Source organism: Pseudophryne corroboree, chromosome 1, assembly GCF_028390025.1.
Source record: "Pseudophryne corroboree isolate aPseCor3 chromosome 1, aPseCor3.hap2, whole genome shotgun sequence".
NCBI lineage: Eukaryota > Metazoa > Chordata > Amphibia > Anura > Myobatrachidae > Pseudophryne > Pseudophryne corroboree.
The window spans coordinates 79,088,564-79,108,525 of record NC_086444.1 but is presented as its reverse complement, the minus strand read 5'-3'; the positions used below and the strand labels follow the sequence as shown (position 1 = coordinate 79,108,525).

At 45.6% G+C, this 19,962-nt stretch overlaps 1 protein-coding gene across 1 annotated transcript in view; it reads left to right on the top strand.

The window, feature by feature from the left end:
* Window positions 1-19,962, top strand: part of LOC135056105 (UDP-glucuronosyltransferase 3A1-like) — a 76,701-nt gene that overhangs the window by 48,862 nt on the left and 7,877 nt on the right. Inside the window, exons 3-4 of the mRNA XM_063960873.1 lie at window positions 4,321-4,435; window positions 8,356-8,890. Coding sequence (XP_063816943.1) covers window positions 4,321-4,435; window positions 8,356-8,890 — 650 coding nt within the window. The remainder of the gene's footprint in view (window positions 1-4,320; window positions 4,436-8,355; window positions 8,891-19,962) is intronic.

Below are 19,962 nucleotides of genomic sequence, written 5' to 3'. Positions count from 1 at the left end.
AAGGGCCTGGTATCCAGATCTTCAGGAAATGCTCACGGAAGATCCTTGGCCTCTTCCTCTCAGAGAGTACCTGTTACAACAGGGGCCGTGTGTGTTCCAGGACTTACCGCGATTACGTTTGACGGCATGGCGGTTGAACACCAGATCCTAGCTAGGAAAGGTATTCCAGGGGAAGTCATCCCTACTCTACTTAAAGCTAGGAAGGAGATAACGGCGAAGCACTATCACCGTATCTGGAGGAAGTATGTGTCTTGGTGTGAATCCAAGAATGCTCCTACGGAGGATTTCCAGCTGGGTCGTTTTCTCCATTTTCTACAGACAGGAGTGGATAGGGGCCTGAAGTTAGGCTCCATTAAGGTGCAGATTTCGGCCTTATCAATATTCTTTCAGAAGGAATTGGCTTCTCTTCCAGAAGTGCAGACTTTTGTGAAGGGAGTACTACACATCCAACCTCCTTTTGTGCCCCCAGTGGCACCGTGGGACCTTAACGTGGTGTTACAGTTCCTTAAATCACATTTGTTTGAACCTCTTCAAACTGTTGACTTGAAATTTCTCACTTGGAAAGTGGTCATGTTATTGGCCTTGGCTTCGGCAAGGCGGGTGTCAGAATTGGCGACTGTGTCTCACAAGAGCCCCTATCTGATTTTCCATGTAGATAGAGCGGAATTGAGAACTCGTCCTCAATTTCTACCCAAGGTGGTTTCGTTGTTTCACATGAACCAACCTATTGTGGTGCCGGTGGCTACGGATGTCTTGGAGGATTCCAAGTCCCTTGATGTGGTCAGGGCTTTAAAAATCTATGTAGCCAGAACAGCTCGTATTAGGAAAACAGAGGCACTGTTTGTCCTGTATGCGGCCAACATGATTGGCGCGCCTGCTTCCAAGCAGACTATTGCACGCTGGATCTGTAACACAATTCAGCAGGCTCATTCTACGGCTGGATTGCCGTTACCAAAATCGGTAAAGCACACACAACAAAATCCTGGCGCCCTTATTGAACAGAAAAAATAGCGGCTTTCCCAGGGGTAATTGGTTTATAAACCCCTCATATCCAGCAAAATAAAGAAAAACAATAGGAGAGCGCTGATTTAATCTGTTTGTAGATTTTATTCGATATTTATATACTAAAATTAATACCAGCCAGTACCCATAAAAATATATCGCATTTATTACAATAAAACAACTGAAAAGACAGCGACCTAAAAGACTATAATATGTCTACACACCAAGCCTCTATTGAGTACCTCAAATGCTACTTTGTATTACCTCCACTGGCAACACTTGCTGTTTAATGAACATATGCTATGTATCCAATAATGCATGTACTTGAAGGGCTCCTTCCTTTATAGTTGATAATTTGCCTATTATCTTTATACTGTAGGAAATGTCTTGATAATATTTGGCTTAGATGTCACATTAAGTTTTTATGTGCATTTCTGCATGGCCATGCAATATATTTTTTAAACAGTCCAGAGCTCTCATACATAGGTAAAAATCACAACGTGATAGTCTCAGTGGGCAAACCTGTCACAGCCTGATTAAATGATCATCCTCCCGGCTGCAGCTCTCATTCTCAGCCTTATCTGGAGTCCAGAAATAATCTCAATGGCAGTGATGTTCCTCCCGGCTGCTCGTTTGCCGTCAGCCTTATCCGGAGTATACGGTCACTTCTCCTCCTCTTATACCCCGTTTGCAGTGGGGTGAATTCTCGGCCGACCGGCTAGTAAGTGCACCTCCGCTAAAACCCGTCAATGGGAGATGAAACAGACGCGTTTCCCCGCCTTCCAACCTCGGCGGCTTCCTAATTTTAGTATATAAATATAAATATCTAATAAAATCTACAAACAGATTAAATCAGCGCTCTCCTAGTGTTTTTCTTTAAAATCGGTAAAGGCCCATTCCACTAGGAAGGTGGGTTCTTCTTGGGCGGCTGCCCGTTATGTCTTGGCGATACAGCTTTGCCGAGCGGCTACTTGGTCGGGTTCAAACACTTTTTTGCAAAATTCTATAAGTTTGATACCCTGACTGATGAGGACCTCATGTTTGCTGAATCGGTGCTGCAGAGTCATCCGCACTCTCCCGCCCGGTCTGGAGCTTTGGTATAAACCCCATGGTCCTTACGGAGTCCCCAGCATCCTCTAGAACGTAAGAGAAAATAAGATTTTAAACCTACCGGTAAATCTTTTTCTCCTAGTCTGTAGAGGATGCTGGGCGCCCGTCCCAGTGCGGACTGACATCTGCAATAATTGTAAATAGTTATTGATAAGATTACACACAGGTTGTGTTAATGTTGAAATCAGGCTGTTGCTGTTTTATGTTGTTGTTCATACTGTTAACTGGTTTACTTATATACCATGTTGTACGGTGTGTTTGTGGTGTGAGCTGGTATGTGTCTCACACTTGATTAACAAAATCCTTTTCCTCGAAATGTCAGTCTCCTCTGGGCACAGTTCCTATAACTGGAGTCTGGAGGAGGGGCATAGACGGAGGAGCCAGTTCACGCCCATTAAAGGTCTTAAAGTGCCCATGTCTCCTGCGGAGCCAGTCTATACCCCATGGTCCTTACGGAGTCCCCAGCATCCTCTACGGACTAGGAGAAAAAGATTTACCGGTAGGTTTAAAATCTTATTTTTATATTGAATGCAAATGATAATTGGTGCCCCAGCCAATCAGCTCCCAACTGTCAATAACAGGAGCTGAACACATGACGACAGTTGGGAGCTAATTAGTAGATTGTGAAGTAGATCGTGAAAGGTGGTCGGAACTTATTATTAAATAATTGAATAAATCAACAGAAAAAATCTGAAAAAATAACAATAATTAAAAGGAAAGGCCATTATACGTATCCAATCGCAATCTGCGGCTAATGTTATCGCACCTATCTCCCTAATAATCTGCTTATCGCACCCTGTGTGCTCCCGTTTATCACACCAATCCTATTCCAAAATGGCGATAATGGGATTTGCGCAATAATTCTAGATGGCAAAAGCTGAGATAAGTATAGGAGAAAGTGGGGAAATCTGCCTGTATTCCCCCCAAAAAGCCTAACTAATATAGGAAAACATTATAGAAGTCTATTAGTGGCCATAATAAAGCTATTTGGTGTAATTAAATGATGTCAAATGGCTTGTTCTATGCATTTTTTTTTTTACATTGAAAAAAGTCATCAAAAATAAGGGCTCTCATTAAATTTGGGGTACGTAAAAAAATGGGTATAAGTATATATAAAGCACTGAAATTTACCTGTCCCATAGCTTGTGCCCCAATTGCCATCACTGTGCATCTTTTGACCCCATAAATGACATGTCATTGTTGGGCAATTTGAAATTAGTAAGAACTTTAAAGTGCCTAATTAGTTATTGGGGAAGGGGGGCCAGGAGCTCTGAACCAAATCCCAACATTTTTACCTTAAAATAGGGATTTTGCACTACTTATCACCTGCTCAGAGATGGTGAAGAGAAAGCCGCGATAAACCCTATGGAGACTCCACGCCGATAACTTTTTGACGCTAGTAGGATAGATTTGCAATTATTTATCATAAAATTGCATTATCGCAGCTAATTGGTTACCTTAATCTAACATGGAGATTCTTGATGATGTTTGTTGGTATGCTCTTAAAGAAATGCGCTATAGTTGATCATTTCACTGAACCCAAACCGCATTAAATTTCAATGGCCATTTGCTCTCCCTGCAGAGCAATTCTTTAGTAAGGTCACCCAGGCCTTATGCCCAGTTTGACATGTCTCGCAACGGGCGTAACTTTCTTCATCTTTTGAAGATGTTTCCAGCGTGTTTGAGGATTCTCTTTTTGAATACGCGGTTGGTCATGCCTAAAACAAAAAAGGGACCTTACTAAAGTGTTAAACATTATATTATAAATTACCTTTAATAGGGTGAGTGCCCCAAACAAAGAGAGTACTTTTTTTTTTCTCCTTGCTTAAGTCCATGGTCACTCAGAATGTCCACCACAGCTCAGACACCGAAGACGTGTTTCCTGCGTACAGGATCATAGTCGTGGCTGATACATGCCCCAAACATGGTTCCAACACGCCCCACCATTACCTCCCACAAAACGGTTGCTTCCCTTCAATTACTTGCAAATGAATCATCACTGCAACCGCAATGGTAGTTCAATCAATGCATGTGCAAAAACAGTGACGCACGCACAGAATCCCGATAATACCTCAGGATGGCGCTGATAAAGCCAGAGAAGCTACATCCAAGGACGCAGCCACTGGCTCCAGCATGCTCATAACATGGGCCCTACTGTTTTTTAGTTTTGTTCTCGTTAAATTACAATGTACAATATATATTTTTTAGGTTATGAGCTGCCACCCAGCCCTTATCCAGTCTCCACGTTTTCACTTGATGAGAAATATCTGAAGGAATACCAACGGCTTTTTACTGAGCACCAGAAAGATTATCTTGTCGGCAGGTAAGGTGACCTCTCCTATCAGGGTTTGTCTTCTATATTTTTGCAGTGTATTAATTGATGAGTAATTATATGCAACTGATAGATTTTAAGAATCAATGTCCACTTTTTCTTGGCACGCAAGGCAAAGGTGTCTGGTTCTTCTCTATTTTCCATTTAGTAATGGTCTGCAGAACACAGCGGGACCACTACCATATATGGGATAGTAAAAATGTTTTTTGTTTTTTTTAAATAATCAAAAATAGTCTTGTTAAATATAGCTTTGGTTTTGTTTGAACTTTTGAGACATTCACAGTACATGATTATTTAATATCTAAAGGTTAATTCCTTAGTAAAGCTGATCCAAGCATGGGCATTAACTGCTTCAGCGGAGTACCCAGGGTACCTTTGCGGGACAAATACAGGGCCTAATTCAGACCTGATTGCTCCTCTGCAAATTTGCAGAGGTCTGCGAATGGATAGTCGCCGCTCATAGAGAGTGAAAACCCGCCCCGTGCAAGTATGCAAATGCATGCTTACTGTCCGTTGTGCAAAAACGTCGCCAGACAGCTGCAAATCCGTTCGCAACTTACTCACCATCTAATGATTTTTCCAGTCTGTGCTGTCTGTGCGCAGCCCAGGACTTACTCCTCCAGTGTGATAGAAACAGGCTGATCAGGGCCGGAGCTGACGTCACACACCCTCCCTGAAAAAGCTTCGGAACACTTGCGTTTTTCCTGACGCTCCCAGAAAATGGCCAGTTACCACCCCCAAACGTTATCTTACTGTCAATCACCTTGCACACGCGATCGAAATTCCCTGCTACCACCACCGGCCACAGCTCACTAAACTATGGGTAGTGGGAGCACAGCTTCCCACTACCCTGCTACATTACCTCCGCTAGCTCTCCCTCTCACTGTTCCGCATAGCAGGAGCATCGCTCCCCGCTACTACAGCCGGGTCTCCAGGCTACACTGTTATGGTAACAGGAATGTTCGTATGCATGCTCTCAGTTACCATACACTATGGCACGGCAAGCGGCTCGCTTGAGACAAGGCATCAGCCAACATTGTCCAGGTGTGAACAGGTCAACTGAAAGTGGTGGCAGAGTTTGGATAAATACATAGGAAGACCTACTTCACTCCCAGCACCTTAGCATTCTACTTCACTCCCAGCACCTCAGCATTACAGGCCGGCAGGGAGTCACAGCAGCAAGGGCAGTTGTCCTAGGGGGTGGTCTTCTGTATGCCGAATGTCGGGATACCGGCGCCGGAATCCCGACACCCGGCATACGACAACTATTCTCCCTCGTGGGGGTCCACGCCCCCCCTGGAGGGAGAATAAAATAGTGTGACCGTGCCCGCAGTGTGGCGAGCGCAGCGAGCCCGCAAGGGTCTCCTTTGCGCTCGCCACGCTATCGGTATGCCGGCGGTCGGGCTCCCGGCGCCGGTATGCTGATCGCCGGGAGCCCGAACGCCGGCATACCGTACTACTCCCGTCCTAGGCTGCCAGGCTATGTGGCTGCATGCCGGGGAATAGGGAGAGTCGGCTCCTTGTGCACCCAGCACTTGGAGAGAGAGCACAGAGATAAGTGCCCGCAGCCTGAACTGCGTTCCATGACTGCGGTGCTCAGGAGGTGCAGTGGCTACACGCTGGGGGACAGGGAGAACTAGCTCCCTGTACCCCAGTGCTGAGGGCAGCCAAGCAGTAGGTTAACCCCTGGTGCGCTGTGCTGCATTGGGGGAGAGTGCATTGAGCTGCTCACTGGTGGGGCCAGGAAAGCCGGTTCCCAGTGTGGCATTTTAAGTTGTTAACCCCCGGTGTGCCGAGGGAGAGCACCAGCAGTCCCAGGCTGCAGGGCTAGGGAATCCCAGCTCTGAGAAGGCAGAGTGGCATATAAATGAGTGGCATTGGAAGGCAGAAGAAAAGCTTGCCAAACCTTCCTCCACTCAGTGGGCAGGAGACTCTGCCTGGGGACCCTGGCTGCCCATCTCTGAAGCTTGGAGTTGAGCTGCAGGTGGCAGGCTTGGTCCTTTAGCAGATTCCTGGAAGTCGTGTTTTAGGGGAACTTTTCTCCTCATCCCACATGTGTCAGCACCAGAGCGGGACTGATGCTGCAAGTGGGCTCAAGCACAGAGTGACCACTCCACACTGTCCATAGGGGACAAAGTATATGCACTTAACTTGATTGGTACCCCGTGTGGTATTGTGTGTTGGATGAGAATAAAAGGAGGCCTGCGTGCCTCAGAATGTGTTTACCTTCTATGACAAGTATTGAACTGCTGTATCCCCTTTGCTAAAGGGGAGGAGTCTCTTTTAAGACTATTGGAGCAATAAACACCTACCTTCAGGACGACTGCTTTTCATCTTGCGACCAACAGGAATGCGACACATGCAGTACCGTTCTTCAATTGTTCTGGGTTGAGTCCAGCGTCTCCAAGCTCCGCCCTCTGCCAGCTACCGTGCAGGGCCTGGTCCAGGCCAGTGAGCAGTGGGAGTCAACCGACATCAGTCAGGAGGTGTGGCAACAGCGTATCCATGCATACACAGCAGCAAATGGTTTCAGGTGCTGATGATAGGAGCCGGAGTGGAAATCAGCAGTTCCAGGTGCCGGTGGGATGAGCCTGGTGGTAGCAGCAAAATACCCACCCACTGCGCAGTGGGTGGAGTCAGTACCAGGCAGTTACCGACGGACTTATTGGTCAAGTCCTGTGAGACCCAATACAAATCTGTGATTGTTTGGCATCGGCACCGAGGTGCGTCCGGTCAATTTTTCCAGTCACCAATCATCTTCTATCATTTATCTAGCACAGCCTGTAAGTGACAGCTTGAATCTGATTGTTCTGGCCAACTTCTCCACTTTAGCTCTCTCCAAGATTTGACAAATCTCCCCATTATTCTTCAAAAATCTCTCTAACCTGGCTCTAGCATCCACTTATAAGTGGATTGGTCTTTTAAAAACCTAAAAGCACTTTTTTTTTAAATACATTGAAAAATAAGCCTTCTGTCAACGACCCTGTCTTTTAGGCTAAGGAAGTCTGTGTTTATAATGAATGATTGGCACTGCTGGCTGTAATAATTGCTCCTGTCCTGCCTGGAGGACTGCAGGGATTGTGGGAATGGGTGTAGATCATTAGGCCGACCAATATAAGGTCGACAGTCAACTAGGCCGACGCCATCGGTCGACATGCACATAGTCGACAAGGTCAATAGGTCAACAGCGAAAGGGCAGACACCTGAAAAGTTCGACAGGTACAAAAGGTCAACACAGTAATGATCGACACAAAAAATTATATACACCTGATTTTTTGCCTTTTTGGGTGTCATCTTGCATATTTAGCCACGTGACCCCAGTGTACTGCTTTCCCGCGCATGGCTTGCTTCATTCGCCATGCTTCGGGCAAAGTGCCTTGCTGCGCTCGGCACAGGTTATTATTCCCAATCATAGTCCACGTGGATGGTAAAGTATGAAAAAGTTTTGAATAAAAAAACAACTTGTGTCAACCATTTAAATATGTCGCCCTTTTGTCAACCTAATGCATGTTGACCATACAGGGTTGACCTATTGACTATTGACCCATCATCTAGATCCCTGTGTGGAACAGTTGCTGTGTGTAATACACCTGGTGCACCAGAACACTCGCCATAACCCTAAAGCTCCTGGCTGCAACTGGGGAAATCCTGTCAACATGTACCTGCTGTTAACCCTGTGTTACCTGTTTCTATTGTCTACCTGCCTTATAAACCGTCCTCTGGTTCAACCAATCTGCCATCTGGACTAACCTCTAATTTCACACCACTGTCACCTACTACTGTAGTCTCTGCCGATAAAAATGGTATCAGATTCTCTGAAGATTGCATTGAGGGACTGGCTTTTATTTTATTTTATGTTAGAGAGGCTGAAAACTAATGTCATCTTTATATTTATTCATCTTCCCTTGCAGAGGTGGACTCCAGTCTGTCCTAGCATTTATGGGCGAACTGACGTACCAGTGCAACATCACATTACACCAGTCAGATATCTTAAACTTCTTAAGGAAAGAGAAATATGACATCGCAGTGGTAGACGCATTTAATCCATGCACTTTTCTGGTCTGTGAGAAGTTGGGAATTCCCTACATTGCAATCTTTCCAGGAGGCTTTGGCAATGCCTTACGTGTGAGAATTCCCACTCCACTGTCATATGTTCCACTATTCCAGACTCAGCTCACTGACCGCATGGATTTCTTTGGACGTTTGAAAAACACTTTAATGTTTTTGGCATCTCACATAGTGGAGAAGAAAATCGACTCGCTGTTTGACAGTGTGATTGAAGAACATTTTCCAGTTGGGTCCAGACCATCCATAGTTGACCTGCACCTGAAAGCCGAGCTGTGGATATATAATGTAGACTTTACTACTGAGTTTGCTCGCCCGCTGCTGCCTCACGTTCAGTATATTGGGGGAATATTGGCCAAACCTGCAAAACCTCTATCGCAAGTGAGTATTATATCTGTGTGCAATATGCTAGTTCCTTACAGTAATAACTGAACATTTATATAACTTTTGTATTTCTTTGAGTGTTCGCATCCAAGTATCAATTCTTTCCTAATGATTCACATGTGCCACTGATTAATGTATTGTGCACGTTGAATCTGATAAGGTAAACAATTATCCAATATTTCATGGGTTCTATGTAAAGATGAAACATCACACACAGTTTGGCTCTCAGGACAATTAGAAAATTATCAAAAAACCTTAGCAGGCTGCTCTAAATTTGTAATACCATTTTCTACTTTAACAAGTCAAGATCCATGCACCGAGATAATCACAGTTAGGCACGTGGGCGGTTTAAGAAAATAGGGGGCCTGTGTGCAGGCTCCATGCTCTCTGGCAGCACAGTAGATTGCTCCAGGAACATGGTGCCCGCACTGTTTCCGGAGACATCTCTACAGCGCATGTGCAGAGCTCCAGGAAAATGGCAGCCGCACCATTTTCCCGTTGATTTCTGCCTGCAGCACTGCCAAAGTGGGACTCTGTAGGGGTAAGTATAATTACTCAGGGGCCCGTACCCAGTTTAGATATGCCTGGGGCTACACAATTATTTATTGTGCCTACCAGTGATATTCCCATCATGTTCATGTTTTCAGATTTTTTTGTCTGTAGAAATAGGTAAGAAACTACCTTACCCAGCAAAGTCTATCAACTATCTATGATCAAAGAAATCTATAAAACATAGCCAGTCGGGGGACCTTGAGGATTGCAGTTGAAAACCACTGTATCTATTAGGAGAATCAGGAGGGATTACTTTTTTTTTCTCTAGTTCAAAGAAGACACCATGCGGATTGTGGAGGGGCATGGTCTTGCAGGCATTTTGGCTGGACGAGCTTATCTGGAGCTCCTGGCCAGCGTCTATTAATGCCCACTGCAGGCCTCTGGAGAACCTCCTGTCACCTTTGCACTGTAACTTTAGCCCCACACAGCCAATACCCACCTAGTGTCCAGGTCCCGGAGCCAAGGTACGCTCCAAGCGTGACCAGGTTGCGGACTGGTCACGCTGCTGCAGCCAGGGCCTTGAGTTCCTGCTGGCCCTCATCTCTATGGCACACAGCCTGACTTTCGGCCTGCCCGGCCTCCCTGGGGACTCTGCCACCTCCTGTCGCCCACCTGACAGTGCACAGAGTGCCGGGTCCCATACCCTGGTGTCTAAAGTCTGTGGGGGAGCTTTGCCTGCAGCACTGCCTCCCATGGACCAGACTGGAAGTGGCATCCTAGGAAGACTGCTTCTCCCCTTCTCCTCTCTGGGCTCTCTGTTGAAAGCGGCTGCTGCCTCCTCTGTCCCCTGGCTGGCCCCTGGGATACACTGGTCACTAGCTAAACCCTGCTGAGAGCCCTTCAGGTGAGCTGCCCACAATTATACATTGGCCCCAGAGCTGCATTTATCCCAGCTCCCTCCTGCTGTCACTGGTCTCGCACCCTCCACACCATTGTCATGAACAGATCCAACGCAAGAACTAAGAAACAAGTGGGAAGTGATACTGCTGAACATTTCTTTAGAAACGGCAAAATGTCTCAACTGCAAAATCCTCCTTTTCTTCCACCTTTAAAATAATAATACGGGCCTTCCTCCTTTGCCCTCTCCACTAAAGAAGGTATTCTAGCCCTCCGGTCTCTTATTACTGACCTTAAGGACTCTTTGGAGACGAAACTTGATAAAGTTATCTCCTCTATTAAATCTTATATATCTTCACTGGCTTTCAGAACTTCTAAACTCAAATCTAGTCAAGACTCTCTTCTTAAAGCCCAGAATGTGACCCATAGGGACTTGGATCACAATGCTCAGGAATTGCACTCAAAGAATGAGAATCTTGACAATCTTGAAAGAAGGAACAACCTCAGTATTCACAATGTTTTGGAATTGGTTACTCCATATAAATTACAGCAGGTGTTCTCTTTTCTTCTCCCTTACCTGGGCTCTCATCAACTACCATTGGAATTCACAGACTGGGCTCTCAGGCCCAAACCTCATTAGAGTGAAGCTCCTCAGGATGCCATTGTGAGATTTCTCAGCTTTAAAGATAAAGATCTTAGGGGGTCATTCAGATCTGATCGCTGCTCTGCATTTTCGCACAGAGGGTGATCAGGTGCTAATTGCGCATGCGTATGCACCGCAATGCGCATGCACGTCTGACAACAATGGGCATCGTCGGTCAGCGACTGGATGATTCGAAAAATCCGATCGCACGGGCGTTCGCAAGATGATTTACAGGAAGAGGCCATTTGCGGGTGGCAACTGAGCATTTACAGGGAGTGTCCGGAAAAATGCAGGCGTGCCCAAGCGTTTTCAAGGATGGTGTCTGACGTCGGCTCCGGCCCCAATCGGCCTGATTCTATCGCAATGGAGGAGTAAGTCCTGGGCTGCGCACAGACTGCACAAAGTGAATTTTAGCAGCTTGGTATACACACAGGAACGCACACTTGCACGGCAAATATACACTCTTCCTGGAGGCGGCGACTATCTGAACACAGGACAGCAAAAAACGCACCCCAGTGATCAGATTTGAATGGCCCCCTTAATCCCCACTCATTGCAAATATCATATTCTCTACGAGAATGCTTGACTTCAATTCTATCAGGACTTAGCACCTGTCATTATTGTTAAACAAAGCAAACTCGTGGATTTGACTGGGGCTTTACATGACCGCAGGATTCGTTGCTGCTGGGGGTTCCCCTTTAAACTCCTAATAGATCTTCATGGCAAGACGATTTACATTCGAGATCCTACAGAGGACAAGGACCTACTGACCTATCTGGAAGAATCTGGACTCTCTTCCCACCCAGCAGTTGAAAGCCCTTGAGAATCTCCACTCCGCTATGTGGACTTCACACTTGTTCTTTGGACTCATTTTTAATGCTGATTCATGAGCACTATTGTTGTTTTCTGCTAATTCTCACATTGATAATCTCCAAGGTGGACCTTTGACCTCATCAGGAAGGATGATTTATAGCTTTTTTGTATATGCTGTTCGTTATTTCTCGTTGGATTTGTCTGATGTTACACTGTTTTTTGTTTTTTTTCTTATTTAGTTGTCTCTGTCTATTGCTATTTTTCTGCAGCTTGCATACTGGCTGATTACTCTTCTGGCTTCTCCGATGTTAACCTACTGCAGCTGCTCCCTTTGTGTGCCCGCCTCTGTTTCCTCATTGTTGTTGCTTATTTTTGTAAATTGTGGTTTCTGATTGTTATTTTTTGATCTTCCTCCTCTCTCTGTGTTAATTGTATACTTCTAACATACCCATCTCCCTATGACATATGCCTTCTTATATGCCCTTACTCTTAGCTCACACCCAGGGGGGTTTTAGCCCCATTTTGTTCTCTCTACACTCAACACTTGAATATCTCTCCATCTATAAGTTGATTTTCTGTATGTTTTTCTACCTCCTAGAGGGTATACGGGTTTGTTTCCTTTATACCCCTCTTATACCTGGACTCCTAAACTCTGTATGCATTTTCCTCCTCTGGACCCGGGGATCCAGCACCCAGACTCCTCCCCTGACTCCTTTAATTTCCTACTTTATCATTCCTTTTTCCCTCTCTTAACACTGAAGCGAGTCAGGTTACCTCAGATAATCATACCACACCACTCTAACTTTCTTCATTGAGTCCATCAAGATGCCTTTAACCATTGCTTCTATGAATGTTAAGGGTCTAAACACCCCTCAAAAGCACTCAGTATTATTCCACTCTATATGTAATCTTAAATCCGATAATATTACAAGAAACTAACTTTCTCGCTTCCGTTCACCCATCTCTCAAGTCTAAGAACTTCTCCACTGTTTTGTATTCCTCCAGTCAAATCGACGGAGTTGCCATTTTGATTAAAAACAAAATAAACTTACAGGGAAATAAATCCCTGTAACAAACCTAGAGCGCTGCCACTGCCGTTGATACCACAATTAGTAATTATAGAACTTCATACACCCAAATTTATAATAAATCTTTTTTAATCTTTTATTCCCAGAAAGAATATTAATAAAAATATATAAAATGCTGCAGCATATATTAAAATACGATTAACATGTATTAAACACACATTTTCATTCCCTAGAGGCTTGCCAGTATTCCTTGATATATCCTAATCATATGTTTAGACCACAGATGGGTCCATTACCTCATTCAGTTGAAAAGTGTCCACAAACAATGGAAAAGTCCCAATGGACCATATGGGGATTATTTGTTTGACTCCCACATATAGAGCCAGTTCCAATATCTCATGAACTACAGTATATAATCCCAATTTGCGGCTATTAGATGGATTTATTAAATTCCAAAGAAGTCCCAAGTTCACTTGGATTTTACATGTGTGCACACATCATTCGAATCGCTGGTAATTACCATACATACTTGCTATTACGTCACCTCCAAGGTAATGCAGTGCTTATATTGATCCAGTAATCAGGCTCCCTCTGCTGGTATAATACCTCTTTGGCAGGTGAAATGGAGTTATTTCTGACGACTCAATAGGATCATTCACGGTGTTCAGGCTCCCTCTGCTGGTAATGGCCCGTATTGCAAACACACTGTGTGGATGATTTATACAGCCTAATGCATCAATGATGTGGAGGTGATCATCTCTGGCACAGTCAATCGAAAACACGTTTCTCCACCTTAACGCTAGCTCAGCGGCTTCCTCAGTTCCAAACCGCTGAGGTAGCAATTATCCTTATAAACTGGGAGCAGCAGAATCTGCCTTTTCTCAAATCTCCACTTTTCAGTAAGTACCGGCGCGCTTTTTGCATACACAGGTGCCTTCACGGGTAATAGTGAGGAGGCCTGTGGATGCAATTTTATGTGACTAGGGTTGATTAAAAACAAACTTCGTTCAACAGACCATCTTTACTGACTCTGATGGCAGGTACATTATTTTTGTTGGGAAATTGGGACAGTTGGATGTGATAGTGCCCAATGTCTGTGCCCCTAACACAGGTCAGATACTATTACTTTCCAAGATACCTTATACTGAGATGTTTAACCAAATTCATAATGGCGACACCTTTCACCCAACTACTACCAAAGCCACTATCACGGTCATTCCTAAACCAAATAAGAATTCTTTATCTACCTCTAATTATCAACCTATCTCACTACCTCATGCCAATTTGAAAATATTTGCTAAGATTCTGGCGACTAGGCTCAACCCTCTATTACCCGACCTCATCCACTCTGATCAGGAGGGGCTTTGTCCCGTTGAGGCAAGCACTTGATAATACTAGACGCACAGGGGAAGTCATACATTATATTAATATGCACCAGCTCCCTTATCTTGTGTTTGCTTTGGACACGGAGAAGGCCTTTGATGGGGTTTCCTGGCCATTTATGATGCAAACGTTTACTGAATTTAGTTTTAGAGGTAAATTCTTACAAGCCATTAAAAGCTCTTACTTTAAGCCTTCTGCTTCGATCCTTGCCAGGGGGATTACTTTCTGATCCCTTTCAAATAATCAACGGACCTGACAAGGCTGCCTTTTATTGCCCCTTATTTTTGCTCCTTTTATTGAGCCTTTATCTAAGAGAATACGTACTATGCTAGTCCTGATATTGCTGGTGTAACAGTTGGAGACTCTCAATACACCCTCACTTTTTTACTATTATGCATCTCACTAAATCCGTTGGTTGTCTGGCATTCTCCTATGCTCACTAAATGCTGGGTTGATCTTGAAAGTGCTTTGGTAGGTGTGAACTCAATTCCCAATCTTTCCTGGTTGTTACGTAACATAGACCTCGGGCTACTCTCTCAATACTGGGATGGCTCTGATGCTCTCTGTTTCGAATAGCCTTAATAAGAAATTTGTCCATTCCGCATATCCATCTCCTAAGACCCCCTTGTGGAATAACCCTCTTTCTGCCGGGCCATTCACCAGCTATGGTATCTGGCTAGTGGCAGGTATTACTCGCTTCCACCTCATTGTAAGACAATTTGCCCCACATTCTTTTGCTGAAATACATGAAAAACATGGAATTCCTGACTCATCCCACTACCAATACATACAAATTCACCATTTTGTTACCTCCTCCCCGTCTGCTCTCCCACCTCGAAATCCTTTGCCATTTGAAAGACTATGCATATACCGAGCTATTGACAGAGGTACTATATCCTTTCTATACCACTCTGTTTTGACATTGGAGTCCCCCTCACTCACTCCCCATGATCTGGCCTGGGAGGCAGATTTGGGATACCCACTTGGCGATGATGCTTGGGAAGCAATACATCTCACTATCTCGAAATGTTCTATTAGTGTAGTTATCCGAGAGAACTCATATAAAGTGTTTACCAGATGGTACTTGGTCCCAGAGCGCCTCCATCAAATGTATCCTGTTACTTCTGACCTGTGTTGGAGGCATTGTAGCCAAGCTGGCACATTTTTTTTCCTGACCCAAATTCTGGAATATGGTCTGCTCCCTCATTTTAACAATTGTAGGTCCACCTCTCCTCATTTCCCCTGCCAATCTTCTACTATGTGCACCGGCTGATCAAACATCCAAAAATGCTAATAATAAGATTTTACTTACCGATAAATCTATTTCTCATAGTCCGTAGTGGATGCTGGGGACTCCGTCAGGACCATGGGGAATAGCGGCTCCGCAGGAGACAGGGCACAAAAGCAAGCTTTTAGGATCACATGGTGTGTACTGGCTCCTCCCCCTATGACCCTCCTCCAAGCCTCAGTTAGGTACTGTGCCCGGACGAGCGTACACAATAAGGAAGGATCTTGAATCCCGGGTAAGACTCATACCAGCCACACCAATCACACCGTACAACTTGTGATTTGAACCCAGTTAACAGTATGATAACAATGAAGTAGCCTCTAAAAAAGATGGCTCACAACAATAATAACCCGATTTTTTTGTAACAATAACTATGTACAAGTAATGCAGACAATCCGCACTTGGGATGGGCGCCCAGCATCCACTACGGACTATGAGAAATAGATTTATCGGTAAGTAAAATCTTATTTTCTCTAACGTCCTAGTGGATGCTGGGGACTCCGTCAGGACCATGGGGATTATACCAAAGCTCCCAAACGGGCGGGAGAGTGCGGATGACTCTGCAGCACCGAATGAGAGAACTCCAGGTCCTCCTCAGCCAGGGTATCAAATTTGTAGAATTTAGCAAACGTGTTTGCCCCTGACCAAGTTGCAGCTCGGCAAAGTTGTAAAGCAGAGACCCCTCGGGCAGCCGCCCAAGATGAGCCCACCTTCCTTGTGGAATGGGCATTTACAGATTTTGGCTGTGGCAGGCCTGCCACAGAATGTGCAAGCTGAATTGTACTACAAATCCAACGAGCAATAGTCTGCTTAGAAGCAGGAGCACCCAGCTTTTTGGGTGCCTACAATATAAACAGCAAGTCAGACTTTCTGACACCAGCCGTCCTGGAATTATATATATATATATATATTTTCAGGGCCCTGACAACGTCTAGCAACTTGGAGTCCTCCAAGTCCCTAGTAGCCGCAGGCACCACAATAGGTTGTTTCAGGTGAAACGCTGACACCACCTTAGGAAGAAACTGGGGACGAGTCCGCAGTTCTGCCCTGTCCCGAATGGAAAATCAAATATGGGCTTTTGTAAGACAAAGCCGCCAATTTTGACAATCGCCTGGCCGAGGCCAGGGCCAACAGCATGGTCACTTTCCATGTGAGATATTTCAAATCCACAGATTTGAGTGGTTCAAACCAATATGATTTGAGGAATCCCAACACTACGTTGAGATCCCACGGTGCCACTGGAGGCACACAAGGGCTGTATATGCAATACTCCCTTGACAAACGTCTGGACTTCAGGAACTGAAGCCAATTCTTTCTGGAAGAAAATCTATAGGGCCGAAACTTGAACCTTAATGGACCCCAATTTGAGGCTCATAGACACTCCTGTTTGCAGGAAGTGCAGAAATCGACCTAGTTGAAATTTTTTCGTGGGGCCTTCCTGGCCTCACCCACGCAACATATTTTTACCACATGTGGTGATAACGTTGTGCGGTCACCTCCTTCCTGGCTTTGACCAGGGTAGGTATGACCTCTTCCGGAATGCCTTTTCCCTTAGGATCCGGCGTTCAAACCGCCATGCCGTCAAACGCAGTCGCGGTAAGTCTTGGAACAGACAAGGTCCCTGCTGGAGCAGGTCCTTTCTTAAAGGCCGATTCCACGGTTCCTCTTGGAACAGACATGGTACTTGCTGAAAGCAAATCCCTTCTTAGCTCCCGAGGCCATTAGTCCTCTGTGAGCATCTCTTGAAGTTCCGGTTACCAAGTCCCTCTTGGCCAATCCGGAGCCACGAGTATAGTTCTTACTCCTCTATGTCTTATAATTCTCAATACCTTGGTTATGAGAAGCAGAGGAGGGAACACATACACCGACTGTTACACCCACGGTGTTACCAGGACGTCCACAGCTATCGCCTGAAGGTCTCGTGACCTGGCGCAATACCTGTCCCATTTTTTGTTCGGGCGGGACGCCTTCATGTCCACCTTTGGTCTTTCCCAACGGTTCACAATCATGCGGAAAACTTCCCGATGAAGTTCCCACTCTCCCGGGTGGAGGTCGTGCCTGCTGAGGAAGTCTGCTTCCCAGTCGTCCACTCCCGGAATGAACACTGCTGACAGTGCTATCACATGATTTTCCGCCTAGCGAAAAATCCTTGCAGTTTTGCCACTGCCCTCCTGCTTCTTGTGCCGCCCTTTCTGTTTACGTGGGCGACTGCCGTGATGTTATCCCACTGGATCAATACCGGCTGACCTTGAAGCAGAGGTCTTGCTAAGCTTAGAGCATTATAAATTTGCTCTTAGCTCCAGTATATTTATGTGGAGAGAATTCTCCAGACTTGATCACACTCCTTGTGTGACTGCTCCCCAGCCTCTCAGGCTGGCCTCCGTGGTCACGAGCATCCAATCCTGAATGCCGAATCTGCGGCCCTCTAGAAGATGAGCACTCTGTAATCACCACAGGAGAGACACCCTTGTCCTTGGATATAGGGTTATCCGCTGATGCATCTGAAGATGCGATCCGGATCATTTGTCCAGCAGATCCCACTGAAGAGTTCTTGCGTGAAATCTGCCGAATGGAAGCGCTTCGTAATAAGCCACCATTTTTACCAGGACTCTTGTGCAATGATGCACTGACACTTTTCCTGGTTTTAGGAGGATCCCGATTAGCTCGGATAACTCCCTGGCTTTCTCCTCTGGGAGAAACACCTTTTCCTGGACTGTGTCCAGAATCATCCCTAGGACCAGCAGACGTGTCGTCGGAACAACTGCGGTTTTGGAATATTTAGAATCCACCCGTGCTGTCGTAGAACTACTTGAGATAGTGCTACTCCGACCTCCAACTGTTCTCTGGACCTTGTTCTTATCAGGAGGTCGTCCATTTTCTTTGAAGACGAATCCTCCTTTCGGTCATTACCTTGGTAAGGACCCGGGGTGCCTTGGACAATCCAACGGCATCGTCTTGAAACTGATAGTGACAGTTCTGTACCACGAACCTGAGGTACCCTTGGTGAGAAAAGGCAAATTTTGGGACATGGAGGTAAGCATCCCTGATGTCCCGGGACACCATATAGTCCCCTTGTTCTTTGCTATCACTGCTCTGAGTGACTCCATCTGGATTTGAACCCTTGTAAGTGTTCAAATTTTTCAGATTTAGAATAGGTCTCACCTAGCCTTCAGTACCACCATATAGTGTGGAGTAATACCCCTTTCCTTGTTGTCGGAGGGGTAATTTTATTATCACCTGCTGGGAATACAGCTTGTGAATTGTTTTCAATACTGCCTCCCTGTCGGAGGGAGACATTGGTACAGCAGACTACAGGAACCTGCGAGGGGGGAAACCTCTCGACATTCCAATCTGTACCCCTTGGATACTACTTGTAGGATCCAGGGGTCCTGTACGGTCCCAGCGTCATGCTGAGAACTTGGTAGAAGCGGTGGAGGGCTTCTGTTCCTGGGAATGGGCTGCCTGCTGCAGTCTTCTTCCCTTTCCTCTATCCCTGGGCAGATATGACTCTTATAGGGACGAAAGGACTGAGGCTGAAAAGACAGTGTCTTTTTCTGCAGAGATGTGACTTAGGGTAAAAAACGGTGGATTTTCCAGCAGTTGCCCTGGCCACCAGGTCCCATGGACCGACCCCAAATAACTCCTCCCCTTTATACGGCAATACATCTTTGTGCCGTTTGGAATCTGCATCACCTGACCACTGTCGTGTCCATAAACATCTTCTTGCAGATATGGACATCGCATTTACTCTTGATGCCAGAGTGCAAATATCCCTCTGCGCATCTCGCATATATAGAAATGCATCCTTTAAATGCTCTATAGTCAATAAAATACTGTCCCTGTCAAAGGTATCAATATTTTTAGTCAGGGAATCCGACCAAGCCACCTCAGCTCTGCACATCCAGGCTGAGGCGATCGCTGGTCGCAGTATAACACCAGCATGTGTGTGTATACTTTTTAGGATATTTTTCAGCCTCCTATCAGCTGGCTCCTTAAGTACGGCCCTATCCGTAGATGGTACCGCCACTTGTTCTGATAAGCGTGTGAGCGCCTTATCCACCCTGAGGGGTGTTTCCCACCGCGCCTTAACTTCTGGCGGGAAAAGGTATACCGCCAATAATTTTCTATCGGGGGAAACCCACGCATCATCACACACTTCATTTAATTTATCTGATTCAGGAAAAACTACAGGTAGTTTTTTCACCTCACATATAATACCCTTTTTTGTGGTACTTGGAGTATCAGAAATATGTAACACCTCCTTCATTGCCCTTAACGTGTGGCCCTAAAAGAAAATACGTTTGTTTCTTCACCGTCGACACTGAAATCAGTGTCCGTGTCTGGGTCTGTGTCGACCGACTGAGGTAAATGGGCATTTTACAGCCCCTGACGGTGTTTGAGACGCCTGGACAGATACTAATTTGTTCGCCGGCCCTCTCATGTCGTCAACCGGCTTGCAGCGTGTTGACATTGTCACGTAATTTCCATAAATAAGCCATCCATTCCGGTGTCGACTCCCTAGAGA